The sequence below is a fragment of the Monodelphis domestica genome, chromosome 2, assembly GCF_027887165.1.
Source record: "Monodelphis domestica isolate mMonDom1 chromosome 2, mMonDom1.pri, whole genome shotgun sequence".
Taxonomy (NCBI): Eukaryota; Metazoa; Chordata; class Mammalia; order Didelphimorphia; family Didelphidae; genus Monodelphis; species Monodelphis domestica.
This window is the reverse complement of record NC_077228.1, coordinates 178,765,071-178,792,954: the sequence shown is the minus strand read 5'-3', so window position 1 is coordinate 178,792,954 and position 27,884 is coordinate 178,765,071. Positions and strand designations below refer to the sequence as shown.

General features: G+C 34.3%; 1 protein-coding gene across 1 annotated transcript in view; it reads left to right on the top strand.

The window, feature by feature from the left end:
- MED13 (mediator complex subunit 13) overlaps nt 1-27,884 on the top strand; it is an 89,524-nt gene that overhangs the window by 36,684 nt on the left and 24,956 nt on the right. The window contains exons 7-13 of the mRNA XM_007481770.3: nt 637-799; nt 936-1,046; nt 3,149-3,832; nt 19,374-19,590; nt 21,004-21,085; nt 23,813-23,934; nt 27,710-27,800. Coding sequence (XP_007481832.1) covers nt 637-799; nt 936-1,046; nt 3,149-3,832; nt 19,374-19,590; nt 21,004-21,085; nt 23,813-23,934; nt 27,710-27,800 — 1,470 coding nt within the window. The remainder of the gene's footprint in view (nt 1-636; nt 800-935; nt 1,047-3,148; nt 3,833-19,373; nt 19,591-21,003; nt 21,086-23,812; nt 23,935-27,709; nt 27,801-27,884) is intronic.

The window sequence follows — 27,884 nt, the reverse complement described above, 5'->3', positions numbered from 1 at the left end:
AGTAGTATTTTAATCTATTCAATATTAGTTGAATGAAGACGTTATTAAAAAAAGAATAGCCTAACATTTATATTAGTAATATACTCTACCACTTACTATTATATAACCTTGTTTGTGAGGTAACTTTAACTGGAGAGAAATGGTAGTAAATGGGAAATGTACATGGAATGGCTATTTCCATGTTTTGTGCTTTCTGTGAAAGAGAATTTTTCTGAATGCCTAGTTCCTCAATACTCTTCCATGAAGGAAGAATTCATATATACCCCTTACTTTGAGGTAATATGAATTAGACAATAGAAGCAGTATTTGTACCATTTAAAATACATCCCATTATAACTAGTTACTGGTGTCTACTTTTGAATACTTGTATATTTTATTGGTTGCTTAAAATAGTCCTTTTCTATGGATACTGAACACTAACCCTTTTATAAAACATCTTTTGTAAAGATTTTTTTCCCCTGTGGCTAATTTTTGTACTTAAAACAGTATTTTAAATTAAAAATTTTAAACTGTTTCTGTGTGAATGGATTAAATTGAATACTTGGAACAAGTTTTTGTTGGAGCAGTTAATTAAACATAAAATGGAACAAACCTATTCATTTATTCATTCCACCCTGTATTATGTTTTTCCCCCAGTTGATGCTCAGTCTGCTCATAAATGGGTCAAATTTCCTTCAGTTTCTGATGGATTCAACTCAGATAGTACTAGCCATCATGGTGGGAAAATACCCAGAAAGCTAGCCGATCAGGTGGTGGATAGAGTTTGGCAAGAATGCAATATGAACAGAGCACAGAACAAGTATGTATTTTCTATTCAGTTCTAAAATGTTAAGTTTTTATTGTTTGTTTTTCTGTTTAACTGTTTTACAAGCATTTGATTTAGCTTAAGTTAAATACACAAAGTAATGAAATTTGTAAACAATTTCAACTCTTAGGAGGAAGTATTCTGCTTCATCAAGTGGTATGTGTGAAGAAGAAACTGCTGACAAAGTTGCATCCTGGGATTTTGTTGAGACCACACAGAGGACAAGTTGTAGCTGTTCAAGGTAGATTCATAGTTGCTAAACAGACTTGTATTATGTTGGACAGAATATCAAGAGGGTTTTATCTTTAGGAACTTTCATGAAATTTCATGACTTTCATGACTCTTTTTGGTTGAAAAATAACAAAGATCAAAAAATATTGGCTAATATCTGATTTAGGCAGAGTTTGTGACTGAGAGTGGTGTATGGAAAAACTAGCATCAACTCTTGTAAATTAGTAGCAATGTTAAATATGATTATATCTTCTTTCTCCAATGATAATTTAACTTTCTAATTTTGTATTTTGGTAGGATTGTCTGAATGTTGAAAATGGTAAGGAGGCGTTGTGAATATCAGTTGCTTTTAAATTGAATTTATTATCCTTACTAAGCAAAACTTCTGTCAAAGGGTTCTATTTCTAATCTCGCCCCACCCCCCCATAGAAGGTATTTACCTTCTGGTAATTTATCTATCTGGAAATAGCTAGAAATCGCTATTGTCAAGAACCAAGTTGAATTATACTCCAAAACAACCCTTGGTGTGATAGGTGTGCCTCATTATACAGAAACAGTATATGATTGCTGTTTGTATAAATCAGCATATCTGGGACTGACTTGTAGAAATTTTCTCTTCTCAGCGACCCCCTATCCCCCTTTAGATTGTAATTTCCTTGAAGGTAGACTTTATGTTCTTTTTTGTCCTTTTATCTCTAAGACCCAACATAGTATCCTTTGTGTTGTGAACACTTAATATTTGAATTCAGTTTCTTTGCAGAATTTAGGTCCTATGAACAAAACAGTCCAACACATATATATATTCCCATTATTTGTATACTTATTGTATATGAACTTTAAAGACAGTTACCTCTGTTGTATTTGTTTACTCTAAACCAATGAATTTACAAAATTATCAATTAAAGTATCTGCTAACTATAAGAATAGACTAATAAAAATTATTTGTCATCACCAGAGTTTATAGCAGACTTGCAAAGAGTCTGTTTTTAAACATTAAACCATCATAATACAACACAAAAACTTTAATAATGCAGAAAAATTATGCATATGATTTTTAAGTGATTAAAAATAGAAGGATTTTTCTTCCATAGAATAAAAGACTAGGAGCCAATTTGCCTTGACAAGGCTAATAATATTCTCATTGAATAAAAATAGCCACTTACCTTAAATATTTCTCCTTACTTCAGAACCCAAATGATATATATCTAAAAGTCTCTTGTTTTTCAATTCTTCCAGTATACCTGTTCTTGTATTATTTGAATTCTCCAAGCAATGGGGCCCCTCACCAAGCAATTGTAATTTGGTGTGGGGGAGGTATTTTTTGGTAGAAAGGATGCTAATTTTGTTGATGAAATACAAGCTAGGGTTGGTACTTAATAGATTAAATATTTGGGGGTCTTCTGGTTAATTTTAATCCAGGGAAGCTTTGGATCGTTCTTTGAGGGGAATCCCAATGGTCACTACTATACTTTCTAGGCTTGATCTGATTTAAAGCAGAGAGTCAAAATTTGCCCACAGTTGGAGTTTTGATAGAATTTGGTCAGTCATTATTATATAAATATTATTGTTTTTGCAGTATCATCATATACTTAAAATTAATTTTAAACTGTACTTTAACATTTACATAATTTAAAAACATTTAAGGAAAACTAGCTATAATCACATGATTTCAGAGATGCTAAATAAGATTATTTTCCATGAACCTCTCATTTCAGCATTCTTTATTTTAAAAACTCTTTCCTATTGTCTTAGAATCGATACTGAGTACTGGTTCCAAAGCAGAAGAGTGGCAAGGGCTAGGTAATTGGGGTTACGTGACTTGCCCAGAGTCATCCTGTTAGAAAGTGAGGACAGATGTGAACCCAGGATCACCTCTCAGGCTTGGCTCTCTGTTTATTAAGCATCTAGCTGCCCTTCAATATTCTTTTGAGTTGTAGGCCATTGATTAAAATCTTTTATTTTGAACTGAAATTATCCATATAGTCCTGTCTCTTAACTTGGAAGAAGCTGTCAAACTATAGATTTGTACTGAAAATTATTTTAATGTTGACAGTAACTAGTTATAGTAGTGACTTAAGTTTTTCAAATCTTTCTTTGACTTTCCTCCTTCAGGCACAAAAATTTCAAACCAAGACATTCTGGACAACAGGGGCAGGCACCACCTGTAGGCCAGCAACAACAAGCAGCTCCCAAGCACAAAGCCAATGAGAAGCAAGAAAAAAGTGAAAAGCCACAGAAACGTCCCTTGACTCCTTTTCACCATCGGGCATCTATTAGTGATGATACTATGGAAACAGATACAGCAAGTCAGAGGCTGGTGATCTCTGCTCCAGACAGCCAAGTGAGATTCTCAAACATCCGAACTAATGATGTGGCAAAGACTCCTCAGATGCATAGCACTGAAATTGCAAACTCCCCTCAGCCACCACCTCTTAGTCCTCATCCATGTGATGTGGTTGACGAAGCAGTAACTAAAACCCCCTCAACTCCTCAGAGTCAACATTTCTATCAAATGCCAACACCTGATCCCTTGGTACCTACTAAACCATTGGAAGATAGGATAGATGGTTTGTCTCATTCTTTCCCAGCACAGTTTCCAGAAGTTTTGGAGCCTACGGTATATGTTGGTACAGCTGTAAATTTAGAAGAAGATGAAGATCATATAACCTGGAAGTATTACAAGGTCCCAAAGAAAAAAGATGTGGAATTTTTACCACCACAACTTCCAAGTGATAAATTTAAAGATGATCCAGTTGGACCTGCTGGACAGGAAAGTGTAGTAACATCAGTTACAGAGTATGTATTTTTATAGTTCAATAATATAATTTTAACCAAAATGAAAAATATTTGTTTTGTCCAACTTTTCTAGGGTGCCAGTGTTGGTTTCTAGATAAAATTAATATTACATACATTTAAAAGAGTTAAGCCACTTCATTAAATTCTATGGTCATTAATTAATTGATAAACAGTAATTTTTAGGAATATGTTAGTAATGACAGACATTTGCATGAATTTCTCTGATTCTCTGTTTTTTTTTTTTCATTATAGTCCAGTTAGACTTGGCAGCTATTATAGCTATTAAGAGTATGTTATAAAATAATAATAATAGATCTGTGAATTTTTTTAATGAAATTAATTGGAAGAACATGAGCCTTTGTTGAATACTTGCTAGGGATACTACACAGGCAGAAAATAAAGGCATGGAATATGTGTGTTTGTCCAATATCCAAAATTTTTTTATGGTCTGAAAATAAGTTGAACCATACCCATATCTGGCTTGTGTTAAAGCTTGAATAATACATATTTACTTTTGTTGTCTATCTGTATATTTTATATTATCTTTAAAATTCTTTATTTTGGGGTTATGAAAGGATCCAGATTTTTTTTTCATTTCTTTGCATTTCTAATTTCATAGGAACAATCACTTATCTCAAGGGTGTCTTGAAATCCTCAAATTTTAAAGTCAAATTAATTTTAACCATATGTATGGCAAACAGACATTTGACATTGCTTTCATTTTCTTATGTATTCTTCCCCACCCCACACTTCTTTCCAGTAGTTGGATTCATATATATTAGGGATAGCAGACCTTTATAACAAAGAAGTATTTAAAAAGAAAAAAAAGATTCATTAAAATTAACCAATATATCAGGCATAACAGAAAGGGTTATATGATTTGGAGTAAAAAGATATGGATTTAAATTTAATCTGCCAATTACTACTTTTTTTACCTTAGACTAGTTTTTTGTCCTCTTTTGACTCCAATTCCTTACCTTTCAAATGAGGAGACGGGACTATAAAGGACTTTTGCTCTAAATCAATTATCCCGTCTTCCATGCTCATATTGTCCTGCCTCTATAAAGAAAGGAGGTGATTCTCATATCTCTTCTTTGAAATCAAACTTAGTCCTTATAATTTCACAACATTCAGTTTTTGTTGTGTTCATGTTCTTTTATTGTATTACTAGAATCATTACATGTATAGTTTCCCTGCTCATCTTGGCATTAGTTCTTCCAAGTCTTGCCATCCTTTTCTGTAGTCATTTCTTTTGGCATGTCTCCCTAGTAGTATGTATTTGGGAGTTCTTCAATATTTAATCCTGGGTAACTGATTTAAATAAAATATTTCCTTTTATTCTGTTTTTTTAAGTTTGAGGATAAAGTATAGGAAAATTTTTAAAAACTATTACATAATGTGAGTAGTAAATCATCTTATACTTTTGATTTCTGACTATCTTTATCTATACCCGAGGCTGGTTTGGGGTTTATTGACTGGTTTGTGCATGTATAATTAGACAAAAAAATTTTATGCTTCAAAAATGTAGTTAATATTTTGATAATAAATGGAAAATGTTTAATTTTGGATATCAAAGGTTTGACAGGGATGATGAGGTTAATGATAGCTTACTTTAAGAATATATATGTATTTGTATATATAAAGCATATGTATTCATAATACATGCATAGTCTGTTGCTTGCTCTTCCAGCTGTTCGTGAAGCACTTTAAATAACTATGAGGCAGGCTATGCAAATATTTTAAAGCTGAAAAAATAGGCTTAGGTTAAGTAATTTATCCACTCACCAAACTAGTATTTCTGACTCAGTTCAGAATTTTTTCTATTAAATCAGATAGACTAAGAAATCTGAGATTTTATTTATATATATATATATATATCTATATATATATATCTATATCTCCACACACTCACATGCTTATGTGTGCATATGAATTAGAAAGGAGGAAACAATTTAATCTTGATAAGAATGTATGCCTCCAAGGTCTTGAATATCATTTTAACATATATTTAATGAATCCTGGAGTACAATATCTATTCAATTTTATAAGCCAACTGAGTTTCCCCAGTTAGTTTCACTAGGGATGATGCTATTCTCAATATTGTAGAGAGCTAAACATTTTCATTTTTAAAAGAATGTACCTGACCTCATCTCATTAATTACATGAACCTCAAACCAGAATGTTCTTCAAGTGAAAAGGATTTTGCATATGTTTTTGCTTGAGAGGATTTCAAATTGACCAGAGTGGTATAACATTTCGGTAATATCTGCCTCCCTGAGGGTAGCAATGTTAATTGGAATGAAAATCCAAAGGACTATGTTCCTTTTTGAACTAGTAATTCTAATATGAACCCATATGTTTACTTAATTTTTGAAAAATAAATTATTGGTATTATTTTCATTGTGTCTTCCTGGTGGCATTTAATAATGCATATGTAATAACTTTATAAAGATAAAATGATCTATTGACTTAATTTTTATGCTTTTTTAAAAAATTTAATTTGTACAGACATTACTCTCCTACCCATGAGATTTTTAATACATTCGATTGCATTTAATACTTTCCAACATTTGATATATATGTTTAATACAGAGTAAATTTAATTATTGCTCAGATTATCATGCTTTTACCTCTTTAAAATTTGTCATTTTTTAAGAAGAACTATATATCTCTTGCTATTACAATAGAAATCCTGAAAATTAGCTAAGAATACAAATTGTAAAGGAAGTATTGTTAAAGTATTTGATAGGGGAAAATTAGGACAAATTATCAGTTCATTTTAGTGTAAGCTGTAAGTAAATAGTACAATACCTGGTATATGGTAGGTGCTTAATAAATATTTATTAATTAATTGGATGATAGTTTCTGTATATTCTGTTGATCATCCTGAACCTTCTCAAGAAGTGCTGACACTTGATTTTTTGGGCAGATGAGAGAAAATTATTTCCTCACCCTCAAATCTGGGTTGTGATAACTGATCAATAGTTAAAGGCTCTTGTTTTCGATTCAGTATATGTTCAATATTTTGTTTATAGTTTTCTGCCTTCAGGTAGCTCTAGATCATTATTACCTAGCCTATGATCATTCATGTTTAGTAATTTTTAGCTTTATTTTTGAAGAACAGAAATTCAATGCTGATTGCTCTTAACTGGTGTTATTTTGTATTGGTTCTTAGTTTTCAAAGTATTAGCTTTCTCTGAGGATGAGATTTGACTCTGGAGAGAACTTGGTTGTCGGTTGTAGTTTCTGTAGTTTTGCATATATTTGAATATATACACATACACACTAAATGCTCCAATTATTTTTATTCAGCTTTGGCTTTTGTAATTTTTTTTTTCTGTTGATAGATAAAAAGATGGTGATATTGCTTTATTTTAAACTATTTGATTGCTTAGTTAAGGCTTAAGTGTGTCTCCTACAGTGCTTTCTGGTATAAATTGAAATATGCCAAAACTCAGCTATGTAAACTGAAGTAATTTGCTAGCAAGCAACTAGCCCTTCTAATCCCTGTGATTCATTCTATGACTGCCTTCTCATCCCTATCAACCTCTGAACCCCTATCTTTCTCTGTCCTCTTCATTCCTTGTGTCCTCTGAAATATTGATTATATCATTAACATAGTTCCTTTCATTTTAGATTTATACTTTCATTTTCTTATTTTCATAGAAACCTATTCTTTTCCCCAGAAGACATTTTGTCCCTCACCCCTCTAGGATAGAGCTCCCATGTCTTCTGTGTCTGGGGGAAGAAAATGTTCTTGTTTCTCATTGCTACTTTAAGACCTTCCCTTTGCTGCTATCACTTATTTGTCTACCTTTGGATTAATTCCATCTTTTTACACCACTTTATTCTGCTTCTGATTGCAATTACTTTCTAATCTGTTGTCCCCCTCAAGAGAAATCCCTTTCTTACACTTAATGTCTTCAATATGTATGTTGATATTCCTTTAAACACTCCATGAACTGCACCTTCATTACATTTTGGTCCTGCATAGAAATGAGTTAAACGATTAATCTTCCCACTTGAGTACTGTTCCTTCATGATCCACATCTTTTAAAGTTAACTCTCTTACTAAAATCTTTTTGTCTTTTGCCCTCGTATTGTTCTTCATTTTGGCCATGACCTTTAGCACCTCTAATCTTCCTTTATTTTCCAGTCCATAACTCTAGCCTTTCTTCTTTCCTTTGACCTTTTAGTTACCCAGTACAACCATATACTGTCCTCTGCTCTTAAATCACTTGCCTTCTTGTTTTATTTTTTTTTGCCACTCATGCCTTGCCTAAACCCAGGTAATCCCTACTTTCTGCTCTATTTTTATGTGCTACTAAAGGAAGTCCCACACCTCTGCTGTGTCTACTATAAATTCATTACCTAATCTCAACTTGGCTTTCACTGCAAAATGACAGATCTGTTATTTGTCCCTAAATAATTGTCTAATCTCCTTAGCACTTGTTCCAAACCTCTTCTCCTTCTCAAAAGACTTCGCCTCCTCCTTTGCCATAAAAATAAGTTATCTATTCTTCAAAACTCTTTAATATCTCATTTCCAGTCTGGAGAGGGGCCCCTTCAAGATCAGTCCTTGCTTGTACTTTTTATCTATCCCTTTTCCTCCCTTCTATTTTCTCAAATCTTTAAATTTTCCTTCTCACTTGGTTCTTTCCTTGCTACCTAGATCTCTCCAACCTTTAACAAGGAAAAAACCACCCTTCACTTGACTTAGTCTTCTTAAGCTATTGTTCACCTCATAGATTTCATTATTTTTTTTCACTCTCATGAAAATTTAGAATATTTTTCCGTGGTTACAAGTATTATGTTCTTTCCCTCACTTCCCCCCACCGCCTCCCATAGCTGATGTGCAATTCCACTGGGTTTTACATGTGTCCTTGTTCAAAACCTGTTTCCATATTATTGACATTTGCACTAGGGTGATCATTTCAAGTCTATATCCCCATTGACCCATGTGGTCAAGCAGTTGTTTTTCTTCTGTGTTTCTATTCCCACAATTTTTCATGTCAATGTGTATAGTGTTCTTTCACATAAAACCTTAAAAAATAAAAATTGTTCTGGATCGTTGCATTGCTATTAATAGAGAAGTCCATTACATTTGATAGTACCACAGTGTATCAGTCTCTGTGTACAATGTTCTCCTGGTTCTGCTCCTTTCACTCTGCATCACTTCCTGGAGGTTGTTCCAGTCTCTATGGAATTCCTCTACTTTATTATTCCTTTTAGCACAATAGTATTCCATCACCAACATATTCCACAGTTTGTTCAGCCATTCCCCAATTGAAGGGCATCCCCTTATTTTACAATTTTTGGCCACCACAAAGAGTGCAGCTATGAATATTCTTGTATAAGTCTTTTTCATTATGATCTCTTTGGGGTATAAACCCAGCAGTGCTATGGCTGGATCAAAGGGCAGTCGTCTTTTAGCACCCTTTGGGCATAGTTCCAAATTGCCCTCCAGAATGGTTGAATCAATCCACAACTCCACCAGCAATGTATTAATGTCCCAATTTTTCCGCATCCCTTCCAGCATTAGATACTTTCCTTTGCTGTCATGTTAGCTAATCTGCTAGTTGTGAGTACTTCTGGTACCTCAGAGTTGTTTTGATTTGCACTTCTTTGATTATAAGATTTAGAACACTTTTTCATGTGCTTATTAATAGTTTTGATTTATCTGAAAATTGCCTATTCATGTCCCTTGCCAATTTGTCAATTGGGGAATGGCTTGATTTTTTTTTTTTTTGTACAATTGATTTAGCTCCTTATAAATTTGATTAATTAGACCTTTGTCAGGGTTTTTTTGTTTTGTTTTGTTTTCAATAAACACCCCCCGCCCGTGTGCCCCCCCCCTCCATTTGTTGCTTCATTTCTAATTTTGGTTACATTGGTTTTGTTTGTACAAAAACTTGTTAATTTAATGTAATCAAAATTATTTTACATTTTGTAATTTTTTTCTAATTCTTGCTTGGTCTTAAAATCTTTCCTTTCCCAAAGATCTAACAAGTCTATTCTGTGTTTCCTTCTTTATATTCAAGTCATTCACCCATTCTGAGTTTATCCTGGTGTAAGATGTTGATCCAAACCCAATCTCTCCCACACTGTCTTCCAATTTTCCTAGCAATTTTTGTCAAATAGTAGATTTTTGTCCCAAAAGCTGGGATCTTTGGGTTTATCATATACTGTCTTACTGAGGTGATTTACCCCAAGACTATTCTACTGATCCTCCTTTCTGTCTCTAAGCCAGTAGGATATTGTTTTGACGACCACTGCTTTATAGTATAGTTTGAGATCCAGTACTGCTAGGCCACCTTCCTTTACTTTTTTTTCAACATTTCCCTTGATATCCTTGATCTTTTGTTCTTCCAAATGAACTTTATGATGTTTTTTTCTAATTCAGTAAAAAAGTTTTGTGGTACTTCAGTGGGTATGGCACTAAATAAGTAAATTAATTTGGGTAGGATTGTCATTTTTATTATGTTAACTAGTCCTACTCATGAGCAGTCAATGTTTTAGATCTAGTTTTAATTGTGTGGAAAGTGTTTTGTAGTTGTGTTCAAATAGTTCCTGTGTTTGTCTTGACAAATGGATTCCTAAGTATTTTATATTTATATTTTATATTTATATTTTATATTGTCTAGGGTGATTTTAAGTGGAATTTCTCTTTCTAACTTGCTGCTGAGATGCGTTAGAGATATATAGAAATGCTGATGATTTATGTGGGTTTATTTTGTATCCTGCAATTTTGCTAAAGTTGTTGATTATTTCCACTAGCTTTTTAGTTGATTCTCTAGGATTCTTTACTTAGACCATCATATCATCTGCAAGGAATGATAGCTTAGTCTCCTCATTACCTGTTTTAATTACCTTCGATTACTTTTTCTTCTCTAATTGCTATTGCTAGTGTTTCCAGCACAATGTTAAATAATAGAAGTGATAATGGGCATCCTTGTTTCATTCCTGATCTTATTGGGATTGCTTCTAATTTATCCTCATTGCAGATGATACTTGCTGATAGTTTTAGATGTATAGTGTTTATTAGTAAAGGCCTTTCTATTCCTATACTTTCTAGTATTTTTAATAGGAATAAGTGTTGTATTTTTTGTCAAAGGCTTTTTCTGAATCCATTGAGATAATCATGTCATTTTTGTTGGTTTGCTTATTGATATGGTCAATTATGTGGATGGTTTTCCTAATATTGAACCATTCTTGCATTCCTGGCATAAATCCCAACTGATCATAATGAATAACCCTTATGATCACTTGCTGGAGACTTTACTAGTATTCTTTAAGATTTCTGCATCTATGTTCATTAAGGAGATTAGCCTGTAGTTTTGTTTCTCTGCTTTTGACCTGCCTGCCTTTGGAATCAGTACCGTATTTGTGTCATAAAAGGAATTTGGTAGAACTCCTTTGCTTTTGGGATTAGTTGATCTTTGAATGTTTGATAGAATTCACTTGTGAATCCATCAGGCCCTGGGGATTTTTTCTTAGAGAGTTCTTTGATGGCTTGTTCAATTTCTTTTCTTGATATGGGAATATTTAAGTGTTCTAGTTCTTTTTCTGTTAATCTAGGCAATTTGTATTTTTGTAAACATTCATCCATATCGCCTGCCATATTTATTGCCTTACTATTGGGCAAAATAGTTTTTAATCTTTGCCTTAATTTCCTCTTCATTAGAGTTGAGGTCTCCCTTTTCATCTATGATACTGTTAATTTGATTTTCTTTCCTTTTTTTAATTAGATTGATCAGTACTTTGCCTATTTTATATTTTTTCACTTTCAATTTTATTAATTTCTCCTTTAAATTTTAGGAGCTCTAATTTAGTTTTCATCCGGAGATTTTTAATTTGTTCACTTTCAAGTTTTTTTGATTTGCATGTCCAATTTGTTGACCTCTGACCTCCCTAATTTGTTAATATTTGAACTCAAGGATATACATTTCCTCCTGAGTACTGCTTTGGCTGCATCCCTTGGATTTTGAAAGGATGTCTCATCATTGTCATTTTCTTCAATGAAATTATTATTTCTATGATTTGTTCTTTAATTAGCCAATACTAGAGAACCATATTATTTAATTTCCAATTAATTTTTATTTTTGCTCTCCATGTACCCTTAATTATTTTTATTGAATTATGATCTGAAAAGGTTGCATTTATTATTTCTGCTTTTTTGCACTTGTTTGCCATGTTTTTATGCCCTATTACATAGTCCATCTTTGTGAATATACCATGTGCTCCTGAAAAGGTGTATTCCTTTTTGGCCCTATTTTTCTCCATATATCTATTAACTCTAATTTTTCCAAGATTTCATTCACATATCTTACCCCTTTCTTATTTTTTGGTTTGATTTATCTAGATTTGATGAAGGTTCAGGTCTCCCACTAGTATAGTTTTACTATCTATTTCTTCCTTCAGCTCCACTAGTGTCTCCTTTAGAAATTTGGATGCTCTACCTTTTGGTGCATTCAAGTTGATTACTGATATTTCTTCAGTCTATACTGCCTTTTATCAGAATGCAATTAGCTTCCCTATCTCTTATAATCGGATCTATTTTTACTTTGGCTTTGTCAGATATCATGATTGCGATCCCCTGCCTTTTTTTTTCTCGTTTGAGACCGAATAGATTTTGGTCCAACCTTTAATTTTTACCCTGTGGGTGGCTGCCTACCTCATGTGTGTTTCTTGTAGACAACATATGGTAGGATTTTGATTTCTAATCCACTCTATTTGCTTTTGTTTTATGTATGAGTTCATTCCATTCCTGTTCAGAGTTATGATTGCTACTTGTGTATTCCCCAACATTTTGCTATCCTCTCCTAGTTCTACTCTTCTTTCACTTTATCCTTTCAAACCAGAGGTTTGCTTTTACTTAGTCCCCCTAATCCCCACCCTTATCATACTTCCCTTTCCTTCCCCTCCCTTTTTGTACCCCTTTTTTTATGGTCTATTAATTTCCCTTCCCCCTCTTTCCCTTTTTGAATTCCCTGCCCCACTCCCCCCTCCTTTTCCCTTTTCCCTTTCCCTATAGGATAAGATAAGATAGAATTCCATACCCCAGTGGATCTAGATGCTCTTCCCTCTCAGAACTGATTTCATCGAGAGTAAGATTTAAGTATTGTGTATTAGCACTCTCTTCCTCTCCTACTTATAATAGTATTCCTCCCCTTCCCATGCACCTCTTTGTGTGATATAGATTATCTTATTTATCTTATTCCTTCAAGTTTCTCTTTGTGACATCTTCTATTCCCCCTTTTCTTTTTTGCATATCACCTTATACCACTTATTACCCCAATCCCTATCTGTTCATGATTCTTCTAATTACTAAATGTAGCTTTTGAGAGTTACAAATAACATTTTCCATATATTAATATAAACAATTTGATCTTATTAAAGTCCTTAAAGAAGAAAATTTAAATTAAAAAAGCATTTTTTCCCTTTCTCCTCTCTTATTTACCTTTTCATTTTATTTTATTTGTATATCAAACTTTCTACTTAGGTCTGGTCATTTCTTTACAAATAATTGGAGATCTATTTTGTTGAATGCCTAAACTGCCCCCCTGGAAGTTATATAGTCAGTTTTGATGGGTAGAGGTGATCTTTGGTTGAAGACCCAATTCTCTTGCTTTCTGAATATCATTTTCCAAGCCTTGCAGTCCTTTAGTGTGGAAGCTGCCAGGTCTTGTGTATAATCCTGATTGGTGTTCCTTGATATCTGAATTGTCTCTTTTTGGGTTTTTGTAAAATTTTCTCCTTAGCTTGGAAGCTCTTCAATTTGCCTACTATGTTCCTGGGGGTTGTCTTTTGAGGATTTAGTGTAGAGGGTGTTCTGTGAACTCTTTCAGGGTCTGTTTTTCCCTCTTGTTGAAGAACATCAAGGCAATTTTCTTGGATAATTTCTTGTAGTATAATATCAATATTTCTGTTTACTTCTGGGTTTTTAGGTAGAACAAAGTGTCTCAAACTGTCTCTTCAAGATCGATTCTCATGTTCAGTCATCTTATCAGTGAGATATTTCATGTTTCTTTGACTTTTATTCTTGCTGTTTTTCAAGATCATTGGCTTCCAGTTGCCCAATTCTGGTCTTTAAAGACTGGTTTTCCACTATAATTTTTTTTTCTGCTATAATCTTTTGATTTTCCTTTTCAGTTTGGTCTATCCTGCTTTTCATGGCTTCCAGCTATTTAAGTTTGGTCTCCAGTTGGCAATTCCTGTCTTTTAAACTGTTATTTTCTTTTCAACCTATTTCCCACTTTACTTTCCACAATTCATCCATCTTTCTCATAAGCTCTGATTTAAATTCTTCAAGAGCTTGTGGCCAATTTCCATTTTGGGGGGGGAAGGTTTGGATGCATTTATTTGTTCATCCACTTCTGCTATTTCCTCTGTGGTCTGGATTTTTCCTCCAGGGTCAATCCCTTCTTCTTATTCCTCTTGGTATTGGGATGTTGTTTTTCCTGGGCATTATTTGCCATCACTGTGCTTGTTTTTCCTTCCCTTGCCTGTCAGAAGTCTGAGTGAGGAGGGCAGGCTCTCTCTGTGTATGGAGCTAAGGAGCTAGGTTTTTGCCTGAGACCACCTCTTGAGACTCGTTGCTTCTATGGTTTGCCGACCTGCCCTTGCCTGCCCTATCTCCACGCCCAAGGTCTATGCTCTTAAGCCTGCTGGGCTCTCAGGAGTAGGTCCTTGGTGGTCTCAGTCAGCTGCCAAGGACCTAGGGGTGCCCCTCACTCGCTTCAGATTGCCCCTTGCTCGCTCACTGTAGTGCACTGGGTCTGACTGTAGTGCACTGTGTGTGGGGTGGGGGAGGGCTGATCAGCTTTTCACCCTGTTATAGTGTGGAAATGCTCGAATTCCACATACCTTCAATGCTGCGTCCCTCTGGAGTCCCTTCGTTCATATGAATTTGGGTTTTTGTTTTCGTTTTTTTTTTTACCTTTTGAGGTAGTATTTATCAGTAGGCGATGAGGAAAGGAAGAGTCCTGTGTCTACGTAGCCGCCATGATTACTCAGAACTCATAGATATCATTATATCTATGTTGATGGTTCTCAGTCTATATATATCCTGCCCTAACTTCTGGTAACCTCTAGTCTCACATTTCCACTAGCCTTTCTGACAAATAGGGCAGTATGTTTGTACTATATAATGCCCAAAGAGGAATGATGATCCCGAAAGCTAGGAATGACCAGATTGTGAAGAGTTTTGAATAACAGTTTTATATTTATATTTTCTTCTAGAGATAATAGGTAGCCATTAAAGTCTAAAGGTGGAAATAACATAGTCAATACATACTTTCAAGAAAACACTTCAACAGTTTTGTGAAAGATGAATTGGAGTGGGGGAAAAATTTGAGTCAGAGTCCAATTAGAAGGCTTTTACAATAATATAGATGAAAGGAACTAGAGTAGTGATGATGAGTTGAAAAGAAGAGGACTTAAGAAATGCCTTAGAGAAAGGCACTAAAAAATATTGTATTGTGAGACAAATGAATGTGAGAGGAATTAAGAATGACAGAATATTATTGAAATTGGCTAATTGGAAGGATGTTTGCAGAGAGAAAGAGACAGTAAGTTCTGTGTTTGGACATGTTGAATGAGATATCTACAGAACATCCAGTTTGAATAAGTAGTTGGTGATAAAAGGACTAACTTGTTTAGGAGAGAGATTGGCACTAGTTATACAGATCTGGGAGCCTTCTGCATAAAAGTGATAACCTCATCAACTGTCTGTTAATGAGACTGGGGGTGGGGCTTATGACAATCTTCCAAAGAATATGAGGTCTGGGAAGGCGGTTAACTAAAGTTAATGAGCCTATAATGGATAATGATCCATTGGATGAAGGTAAAGGAGACTGAAGAGATCGGACAGAAGGACCAGAGAGGGCAGAGGAATTTTGTTGTAGCAATAAGATTTTCCTTATTCACTTAAATTTGGTTAAACTATAAAGATTAACAAGTTAGTAAAATAATTAAATGTAGAAAACATTCATTTCAAAATATATACTTCCCTTGGTGAAGAAATTTCAAATTGTTTCATTGAACAGATTAAATTGTCTCTTCTAATGTAACAATTTCTGTCTAGTAAAGGCCTAATAACTGTTACCATAGCATATCGAAAAAAGGGCCAGTCTTTATGCCATAATGACTACTTACATTTCTGTTATCTATATAATGGAGGGAAGAAAACACATTTATTACTGACTTGGGAAGACCTGGGTCAAATGCTCATCAGATTTGCTGATGATGTGAAACTGTATAATGGTAGCCAACATAGTAAACAACAAGATCAGGATCCAAAAAGATCTCATTGGAATAGAATGAGTTTAATCTATTGAAATTATGCTTATCATTATAAAATTTCAGCCCTATATTTCATTTGAAAGAAATAATAGTTCATGTTTTATAACAAAAATGGTAGTTTATCCTGAACAAATAAGGTTAAAATTGCACTTTACTGTCTTAGACCTTGAAGCATTATGTTCAATTTTGGTCATCAAATTTTAGTATTGATATAGGCCAGCATGGTATTGTTTTTGGAGAACTAGTCTTTAAGCAAAGATGGCCTGAGTCTAGGTCCTACCTTTTTGATACCTTTTACAAACTAACCTGCATGGACCAAATCTAGTAGTCCTCTAACGGTTTTGTTTTGTTTTTTTAATCCCATATAAAGCTAAGGGTTTTTACATTTAAACTGTAGCTTGCTGGCTGATGGTATTTAACTACAAGTTATGGGGGCAACTGGGTAGCTCAGTGGATTGAGAGCCAGGCCTAGAGGTGGGAGGTCCTAGGTTCAAATCTGGCCTCAGACACTTCCCAGGTTTGTGACCGTGGGCAAGTCACTTAACCCCTATTGCCTAACCCTTACCACTCTTCTGCCTTGGAACAAACACACAGTATTGATTCCAAGATGGAAGGTAAGGGTTTAAAAAAAAAAGACTGCGTTATAAAGAATACCATGCTAATTCAAGGATTATTTAAAAGATTTGGGTACATTTAACCTAGAGAAGAGGATTTCCCATCTTTTCTCCTTGGAATGTATGCTCTACTCACCTTTGCATCATAAAATCCCCTCTTTGTATAATATGTAACTTAAAGCACCACCATCTATAGGAAACTTTTCCTAATTTCCACTCTTCCCCTGCCAAAATGTTGTCCTCTTTCCCTAACTATTTTTAGAATATTTTGTATATTTTGGCTCATTCTTTGCATGTGTATCTATCCCTAATGTCTAATGCAAGGTTCCTAAATGCTTGTTAAGTGATTAGAGTAAAAGCCCAGGCCACTCTAGATAATATGTAATTGAGATTTTAACTAGAAGCAGCTAGCTAGTATAGTGGATAGAATGCTGACCCAGGAGTTAGGAAGACCTAAGTTAAAATTTGGCCTCCTAGCTGTGTAATCCTGGACAAGCCACTTAACTCTGTTTGCCTTAGTTTCCTCATATGTAAAATGAACTGGAGAAGGAAATGGCAAGATATTTCCATCTCTGCAATGTGGTCATGAAGAGTCATACACAACTGAAAAACAATTGGGAGTACAACAAAAGCTAAGGTTCTGAGAAAATACAAAGGAAAGCTTTACACTTGCTACAATGCCCACATACTATGTAATCAGGCTCTGGTGTGTGTGATTAGTCACTTGTAAATATTATAATTGTGAAATGTTTGAGGGAAACAATGAGCTCAAATTGAAATAATTTTTGAACTAGGAATGAAGACAGATTTTAGTCCTGGACCTGCCACTGACTAGCCCAGGTGATCTTGAAGAGATCACTTCAACTTTCTTTATCTGTGAAATTGCACTAATAATAATTGTGAGAATTTAAAGGACTAATGTATACCTTAAATGTGTGAGGAGAAAGTATTATAAATGTGTTATCTTGTAAGATCTTATTTTAACTAATCTCTAAATATAATGTACTCTTGAATTTATTAAATATATACATTCTGGCAATATTGGTTGAATTGCAAATCCTATCTTTCCTTTGACTTTAATTATTTTAAAAATGTAAATATAAGACTTAATATCTGATCATCTGAATTGATAGCTTTTATAGATGAGGTTTTAAGCTAGTAGCCTATGTCGATTGTCATGTACTTTTAGGTATTATAATGCTTAAATATCATAGTACCAACTATTTTGTAGACCTTAATGACTTCATATCATATCACCTTTTTTTAGCTGTGACATACCTTTTTTGCTTCCCATCCTTTCCTCTAGAATATCAGAAATTTCCCCTATATTCATTTCAACAGATATTAAGCACTTTATAAATACTAAGGGAAATCAAATTATAGGGTTTTTTCCATATTCATAGTTTCACAGATTTTTACTTGTTTTGATTGAGTATAAGAAAGCTGAGCTTCAATAGTACCTTTCTGCAGTTGGTAGTGGTAAAAACGTCCAAGTTATAGCAATTGACGGTGTAAAAAGTTTTTTAAATGTCTGACTTTTTTTTTTTATAGTTTTCTTAAAACAAGTACTTTTGGTAGTAAAGGAAGAAACAAAGACAGATGTGGCGTGTCATAATGCTTATCCTTTGTATGTATTTTTAAAACATAATTTTTTAAAGGTCTCATACTTTTATCACATTTTCATTCATTTATTTTTATCTTTATCCCGTTTTAAAGACAGCCACCTTCCACTAGCAATATAGCAAATGTAAAAAAGATTTTCAGCTCTGGTTTTTACTCTTTAATGTTCCTAGCAGAAGAAATTGGGACCTCTATCCATAGGAATATTCTGTTTTCGTGTAGAAGTGCTTGGGGATAATGCTGAACTTGGTTCCAGGCAAATCGAGATTCATCTTTTGTTTTCAAGCCTTAGGGAATCCCCTAGTACTTACCTAATAAATTGCCAACAAATTTTGCTGGAGTAGTTTCCTGTTTTGGGAGTTCCTACACTAGGGAACTCGAATTCCTTCCCTGTTTCTATAATAATCAATCAAGTTTGTCCCAAGAATTCTCATTGGGTTTCACTTGTTCATCATACAGTATAACTAATTGAATTGGTCTCAAATTTAGAGCAAAATAAGTACTTAGCCTTTTGTCCTTTCCCCCCTATAAAACACCTAGCAGAATTTAAGAAGATACATATCTTTCAATGGGATAATAATAAAAGTGATGCACAGTTTTATTATAAAGACTTTATGGCAAAAAGTGTGACCATTATCATGCTTAATTAATACTATTGAATTAACCCATTCTGATTCTACAGTCACTATTAACAAAGGAGAATAGATACAGATACATTTTTAAGGAAAGGGACATGGGCAAGGCAAATTTGATAATGTTTGAATACTGAAGAATTTCAGAATGAAGAAAACTTCCATTTCAATGTTTCATTTCTAGCTTCTCTTACTGATTAGCCATAAAACCTTAGATAAGTCCATCCTCTGGGCCTCAGTTTCCTCATATGCAAGACAAGGCTGGTATTGAGACTCCAGCTCTTAAAATTCAATGATTCTAATTATTGGGGGGGGGTGCGCATTCATTAATACAGAGACACATTTTTCTAATTTTATCTTTATTTTGTTCAGGTTAATGGTGCAATGTAAAAAACCTTTAAAGGTTTCTGATGAACTGGTGCAACAGTATCAGAGTAAAAATCAGTATCTTTCAGCAGTAGTATCTGATATGGAACAAGAACCTGAAATTGATCCATATGCATTTGTTGATGGAGATGTAGAATTTCTTTTTCCTGATAATAAAAAAGACAAGCAGAACAGTGAGAGAGAACCTGGGAAAAAACACAAGGTGAGTAGAGAAAATAGTGTTCTGAGTGGTGGTTGATAAGTCTAGGATATTATAGTCATTTTTTGTTCTTTTTATACTTTTTTTTTTAATTTAGAGCAATTTTCCTATTCTTGCAAAGGTTTTTATAAAAGTAAATACTTGGTTATATTTGAAATCATAGCTGCTATTAACTATAGAGGTGTCAATTTGGCTTTAATACTTAAAAAAAACTTTAAAAAACCATTTTCCTCTAAGACATCTTCCTAATATGGTAACTTTGTATAAGCTTCATGGTTGGAAATAGGGTATTTTGAATTGATCCAGCTTGTTCTCTTCCCTTCCCATCCTCAATTTAGAAAATAAAATTTACTTTTAAAAAATTTCCTCTCTACAGTTTATTAAATAAGTGAAGAAAAGAGCAAGGGTTAAGTTCAAGGCCAGATTTGTATTGAGGTCTTAATGACTCCATTTAATAATGCTGGACATAAATTACCAATTTTCAGAGAATTAGAATGAAATAAAATCATTGTATTGATAAAGGATAGAGTTGCTGGGTGATAAGACTATTTGGCTTGCATCCCAGTTTTCAAATTAAGTTACTGTGTAACTTTCATGGAAAGAAAATATAAAAACTAAACTAATTCAAATACTTGTGGCATGAGACTTGTCAGAGAAGAGATAGCATAATGTAAGGAAAAGATTAGTGGTCTTATTCAGGAGACCAGGGCTATAGATCTGATTCTGTTACTAATTTGATATGTGATATTAAGTAAGTCCAACTAACACCTGTGCCTCAGTTTCCTCATCTATTACATGATCAGAAGAAATTATTACTCTAAACCCCAAGATATTTTACATTAATCAATCACTAATGAAAATTATTTTCCTTTGACATAATGTAATTATGAAAACAAAGGTAATTAACATTTAGCAAATACAAAAGTATTTTTCACACTTGGGTGAATAATTAAAAGGTGTGCTAACCAGCCATAGTATCAAAAAGCACAAAAAAAACCACATGCAGTAAGATTGCTTTTGAGGGAGCAACTGGGTGGCTCAGTGGATTGAGAGCCTAGACCTAGAGATGGGAGGTCCTGTGTTTAAATCTGCCCTCTTCCTGGCACTTCCTGGGCAAGTCACTTAACCCCCAGTTAATCAACAGTATTGATTCCAAGATGGAAGGTAAGGGTTTTAAAAAAAAAAGTGCTGATTGATTTCCAAAGTCTATTTTGGAATCAAGCTTAACCTCTACACCTATATCTGTAGCACCAAACATTTAACTTGCCAGTATTTGCCTGTGGTTATGGTAATCACTAAATAAATAATATGTGATATTTCTAGAAGAATTAATGTGTTACATAGTGTATATTGACTGGAAATTTTGTGGGTTTTTAAAAATGAAAGTGATAAATTCTTTCTCATTATAATTTGCAGGCAGAAGATGGGACATCTAATGTAACAGTGTTATCACATGAAGAGGATGCTATGTCGTTATTTAGTCCCTCTGTCAAACAAGGTATATTGACATTTTCTGATATAATCTTTTCATTTTCAGATTGGCAATAGAAGTCTTTGCTAAAATCCTGTTCCATTTTGCAAAATTAATATACTTAATCCTTCTGAGATGATTTATGATATTAAATTTATTTCCAGCACCATTGAAATTACAACCCATTCCCCTCTTCTCATCTTCCAAATAACCTCCCAATAAATCAGATTGCCTTCAGTGTTACATTTTCACCTGCTTTGTTTAGGGTACACTTTTTAATTTGTTTACATGTACCAACTAGCTACTTGTTGAGTAAAATACTTTATTATATTCATGATAGGAGAAAGGGGAAAGCCATCTGTTATGGACCCCCTATGGAGTATTAGTTTCTGGTGTGAGTGAAGCTACTAATAAGACTATAAGAAAAAGCTAATTTAATTTAGAAAGTGAAAGTGCAGGTACTGGATGGGAATATCTCAACCTAGAGTTTACAGAACAGTATAAAAACTTGTATATTTGTATAGCTTATCTTATGTCCCCATGTTGAAGGAATATGATGTATATGAACAGTTCTTTGAGGTGGGAACAGAACCTAATCCCCTTCGTTTTCACTTCAGTGAGTCCTTGGAGAAAATAAAAATACTGGGGATTCTGTTCAGTTCTGAAAGATGAGGTTATCCATATAGGATTGCCTCTTAAAGGAAAAGTTAAAATTTTGTCTCCCAGTAGGCCAGGAATCTTATTTAAGAACTTGTATGAAGTGTATTACAGTCAGAACCTTATAAATTAGAAGAAAATTTTGTGTTTAACTCTGAGAAGTCCAGACTTGAATATTGCCTTATTTTATTGTTATAAAATGTCTAGTATATATATTATTCAAACTTAAGTAATGGTTACTTTTTTCAAATTTCTGTTTATACATTATGGGTGAAGGTATGATCGAGTAGATTTTTAAGATTCTTTAAGCTTTGAATTATAGGAACTTTTATTTTCAAAATTAGAAGCTGAATCTTTAGTAATTCTGATGTTAAAGACTTGTGAATGCTTGATTTTTTTAAAATAAAATTTGCTTCTGTCCTTCTGACCTTTGGCCATCATCCAAGATCTCTTACTCCAGTAATATTATTGGGAGATTTCTGTTTGAATGTTTACCTCCAGAGATGTGCTACTACTTCCCTTCTATCTTTGGAGATTATCATTGTACCACAGTGGCTGGTGAAAAATGAAATGACAGGAGAAACAAAGGTTCAGTCTTCTGAACATTAATCAATGCATGGCGATTGCCCAACAAATCAGGACCAGGCCCCTTCCTCAATTTAGGTCTGGACCCCAAGTACCAGGAGAGAGTCAGACTTTTATATTTTACATATTAAAAACAATCAAATACAGCCATTTAATTCTAATTGGAGAAAAGATTAGAGACTTTGCAAATTGAGAGGGTGAAAGTGAATGGGTACAATTCCCCCACAACTTTCTGTAAACATTCAAAGGAACATGGAAACAATAACTAATTGATCATTATGCATCCGGTTTCCAAATAAGACATAAGAGTTGATTGAAATATAAAATTGTGAGAAATCTCTAGGATTTGATTGTTTTTCTGCTCAGCATAATCTAGGTACTTGGTTAATGGTCTTTAACAGTAGGTATAGATGGTCCAGTTTCCCAGACTAGATTCAAACAACTCAATAAGATTTTCTCCCTAATGCCACAATTAAATATAGTTTTCTCACAAGATAGAAGTTGGACCAACCCCATAATTGAACAGAAAAGGAACTGAACTAGATAAGTTGGAGTAAGTGTGATTCATTCATTTCCCATAACTTGTAATCCTTATCCTCTCAATTTCCTCAAACACCAACTTACTTTTTACTCCCTCCAACTCTTAGGCAGTCTTTCTTGTGCATGTCAAAATCCTGTTTAAAAAACATCATCTGACATTTATATTTAAAACACTTTAACTATACCTTACTTCATCTGAGCTTCACAACTCAAGTAAGGTTAGGGACTAGAGTTTTTATTCCCATTTTACAGATAAGGAAGCTAAGCCTTCCCCGTGGAAGCTAATAACTGTTAGTTAGGATTTTAGCCTACCTATCTCTTCTGATTCCAATTATAGCAATCTATCTATTATTCATTCCATGCTTTCTTATGGTTGTTCCATCTGACATATTAGATTTTTGTCTAGAGAGTAGTGGACAAGACAATGTGAAATGTAATATAAAAAATATTTGGAACACCTGGGATGTTGAGCCTGAATAGAGGAAACTTTGGGGAAGGGACAAGTGAGACCTAGGATAATATTTAGAGCCAGAAGGGACATTAGAAATCATCTAGACCAGCATAACCATTTAAAAAATATTAGACTTATAAAGCTCTAAAATCACCATATGGAACTTAATTGGCAAAGGAAGTTTTAAACTAATCATAAGGGGGAAAAAATCACCTAACATTTAGGGCTGTCTATAGGTTGAACGGGCTATTGTTACCTCTATCAATAAAGAAAAATCACATTAAGTAACTTATATTTTCTATTTTTTTTATTGCAAATATTAAGCATTCTAACTTCATTCCTGATTAAAATAAGTTCCACCAAAGCTTAGTCACAATACCTTACACTGGATGTTTTCAGATTCAAGAAGCATTAAAAAAAAATTAAGTACATTTTTCTTTTGTAAGTTGGAAGCTTCTTCCAAATGATTTAAGTAGCATGCTTTTATCATTGTTTACATAATGTTTGCTTATACTTTGTAGATGCACAGCGTTCTGCTGGTCATGCCCGTCCTCCATCAACCAGCCTCATTTATGATTCTGATCTGGCTGTCTCTTATACTGACCTTGACAATCTCTTCAATTCTGATGAAGATGAACTAACAGTAAGTGTTACACTGCCCTTTTGGTCCATTGTTTAATTTGAATTTGTCACTGATTTACATGCAATTTTTTTTTCTTTTAAGATTTTCAGTGGGTTGTATTATTAAATGAATGAGACTTAGCCAATAAGTTATCAAATCCTATTGATTCTGCCTTAGTAACATGTCCCACATCTTTTTCTACAAACCATCTCTATAGTATAGACTTTGTTTATTGTTCAGATTTTTTTAAGAGAGAAAAGAGAAAATATTATTGATGTTTTTTACCTTTACATTAATCACTTCAAGCCCTACCCCTTTGAACTCTCTTTTTTGACAAAGAAAAAAATGGAGAAACTATCCAATGGAGTGACTGCATTTAACAATATGAGTAATATCTAGTCTTCCATAATGGTTAGACTTCATTATCCAGGACTGTCACTGCTCTTTTCCATGATAAAAAGTTTCTTACTTAGGAATCTTCATTTATTATTTCTTACTATTTGACAGTATTATATTTATGTGCCATAATTTTTTCAGCAGTTTCCAACAGTGTTGTTGTTTAGTCATTTTCAGACATCTAACTCTTGACTATGTGGGGTTTTCTTGAAAAAAATACTAAAGTGGTTTTCTTTTTCCTTCTCCAGCTCATGTTAAAAATGAGGAAACTGAATCAAATAGGGTTATGTGACTTGCCCAGGATCACATAGTTGATGTTTGAGGAAGCAAGCCCAGCCCTCTATCCACTGCTCTACCTAGCTTCCTAGTTCCACATTAGATGGACATAGTTATCTTAGCATCTACTCTAACCTGATACTAAAAAGGAAATCCTTATTGTAATATAAACAACAAGTTGTCTTCTAACCTTTACTTTAAGTCAGAATATCCTACCTCTAGTTGAGGCAGCCCATTCTACTTTAAGAGAACTTTTTAACTGTTGGGTAGTTTTTCCTGATAGTTAGCCCAAATCAACTTCTTAATAATTTCTTTTCTTTGTTCCTTGTTCTAGTCTCTGGGGTCAAATAGAAAAAGTTAATCAGAGAGATAGGAGGAGAACCAGGAGAGGGTAATGTCATTAAAATCTAGAGAGAAAAGAGAATCAAGGAGAAGTTGATTGATAATGTCAGAGGCTGAAGAGAGGTCAGAAGAATGTTTAAGACAAGGCCATTGGATTTGGCAATTAAGAGCTCATGTCAGACACAAAAGCAATTTTGGTGGAATAAAGGGGCTGGAGAAGAGAGTATAATGAAGAGACACTTGGCCTTTTACAAGTTAAAGCAAAAAAGAGATGGGATAATAGTGGTGATGGATGGATCAAGTGAGTCTTTTGAGGAAAGGGAGAAATGTGTATCTTTGTAAGCAGTAGTGAAGCAGCCAGTATTCTTAGAGTTAGAGGATTTAACCTTGGTAAAAAGGGCCATCCGCCACCTCTTCTTGGGAGACAGGAGTGACAGAAGAGTTATAGAAAGAGTAGTGAATGCAGTAGTGAGTTAATTAAAGAGAAATAAAAGGATTGTCTTGCAGCAATGAGGACCTTGAATTTATCCAGAAATAGGAGTGGAATCAGGAGAGAAATTAACATGGGTGGCCTACTTCATTAAATAGTAACTCCATCTAGGGACAGAAGAGAACTAAAAGTGGATAGTCATCTGCAGGGTGAAGATCCACCAGCTGATGAGGAAGGGTAAAGCCAAGAAATAAAAGAATGAACTTCAATAGGCTGGGCCCTTCATGAAATATGAATATAGGTGTATATTAAAGACTTTTGTTTCTATCTTTGAAGACTTCCTTAGGGTATATACCCAGAAATAGAATTGCTGGGATTAAGACAAGTGACTTTTCCTTATATAATAAGTTGACATCTAAAACAGTTGAACCATTTCATAGCTCCATCAGCTGTATATTCTTATTCTTTTTGCCTCAGAGTCCCTCCTGTATTCTCAATTTTTGTCAGATTTGTTTGCCGGTGGGAATAATTTGCATTTCTCTTATTAGTGATTTGGTGCATGCATTTATGGCTTGCCTTTTTTTTTAACTCTTTGTATCCTTTAACTTCTTATTAGTTAGAGATTATATCTTGCTGGAAATAAACTTCTTGATAGATCTTCTTCCCCCACACCCCTGGTGTATCCTTCACATGGATGATAGTATTGTTCTTAATGCATAGATTTGATTATGTGGCTTCTCTTGCCTACCAAGTTCAAATTCCTCTGCCTCTACTTTGTGACCACCTTACCTCTCCAGACTTCAAGACTTCATATTTTTCCCCAAGTGTCCTATACTCCAACTGCATTATATTGCTGATTTTCTCTCTTCTTTCCTCTTTTATTTCTAAAGAATGGATTTTTTCCATGACCTTTTCATCATCCTTCTTTTTGGTCCAGTCTACTTTTCATGGAACTCTTTTCTTAATTGGATTTTTTGGCCTCTTTTTCCAGTGGGTCAATTCTGTTTTTTAAAGGAACTCTTAAGGGGCAGCTGGGTAGCTCAGTGGATTGAGAGCCAGGCCTAGAGATGGGAGGTCCTAGGTTCAAATCTGGCCTCAAGACACTTCCCAGCTGTGTGGCCCTGGGCAAGTCATTTAACCCCCATTGCCTAGCCCTTACCACTCTTCTGCCTTGGAACCAATATTCCAAGATGGAAGGTAAGGGTTTAAAAAACAAAACAAAACTTTTTAAAGCTATTTTCTTTTTGTGTCACTTTCATTTCTTTCTCCCATTTTTCTTTGACTTTTCTTATTTGTTTTTTTTAATTCCTTTTTGGGTTCTTCTAGTACCTAGTTTTGCGTGAGGTTGCTTAGATCTCACTGTCACCTATTGACTCTGTGCTTTGTTCTTTGCCCCCACAGACATTTTCTAGGGTTTGGTTTCTTTTGTTGTTTGCTTATTTTTTCACTTTGGGGGGGGGGGGGCTGTGGCCTGGGAGTTCTGAAAGCTGCCAACTCTGTCTCTTCTGCTGATAGCAGGACCTGGCACTATGAGCTATTTTGTTCTGGGACTGTTTTCATTGCAGTGCAAGCTTGGAAGGGGCAAGCACAATGGACTTCCCAGCAACCAGGGTGGTGCCAATTCCTAGGACTTCAAGGGGTGGGTCAGGAGTGTGGGAATGCGCCATTGTTACTGTAGCCAGGGTCCCAGGATCTCAAAGTTGACCCTATGCTCAGGCTTGGAGCCTGGCACAATAGGTGGGGTTGTTGACCAACACTCCTTTATAGTTTTGTTTCTGGTTCCCCCTTAGCCTGGGAAAATCTACTCTTTCTACCTACCTTTCAAATTGTAGCGAGCATTTTATAGATTGGTTTGGAAGGATTGTCCAAGAGGTTTCAGCTTTTGCTGCTACTATGCCACCATCTTGGCGTCTATACATTTACTTCTGCTATACCTTGTTAAAATGTCTGCCCTCTTGCACTTCACTTTTGACTTGCTACCAACCCTATTAAAACCCAAATCAAATCTTATATCTTCCTCTGATACTTGATTCCTCTGCCTTCTTCATACCTTTTGTAGATAGTCTTTTGCTGTTCTCTAATGTACTGGCCATGTAATTTTATAGTGTATAATGGTTATTTTCATATCAGTTTCATCCTTCTGACTGAATGGTACGTGAAAATGGAGGCTGAATCTTACCTGGTTTGTATCTTCACTTTCACCTCACATAGACTGTAGTTGCTAAGTGCTTAGTAAATGTTTAACAAATAAAACAAGCATTTTGTTGAGGAGACATTCAGTTTGAATTATTATTGACCTGAGATCACACTGAATGAAACTTTCATGTAAATTTCCCTCTTGTTTTTTAAAAGCCTGGCTCTAAAAAAATACTAAATGGCGCAGATGAAAAATCAAATTCCAAGGAGTCAAAGGCAGGAAATTTGGATCCACTATCCTGTATAAGTAAGTTTCCTAAATAATTTGTTGTATTTTTAAATACATAAAATCTCAACTTAGTCACTTTAAATTTTTTGAACTTTCTCTTGA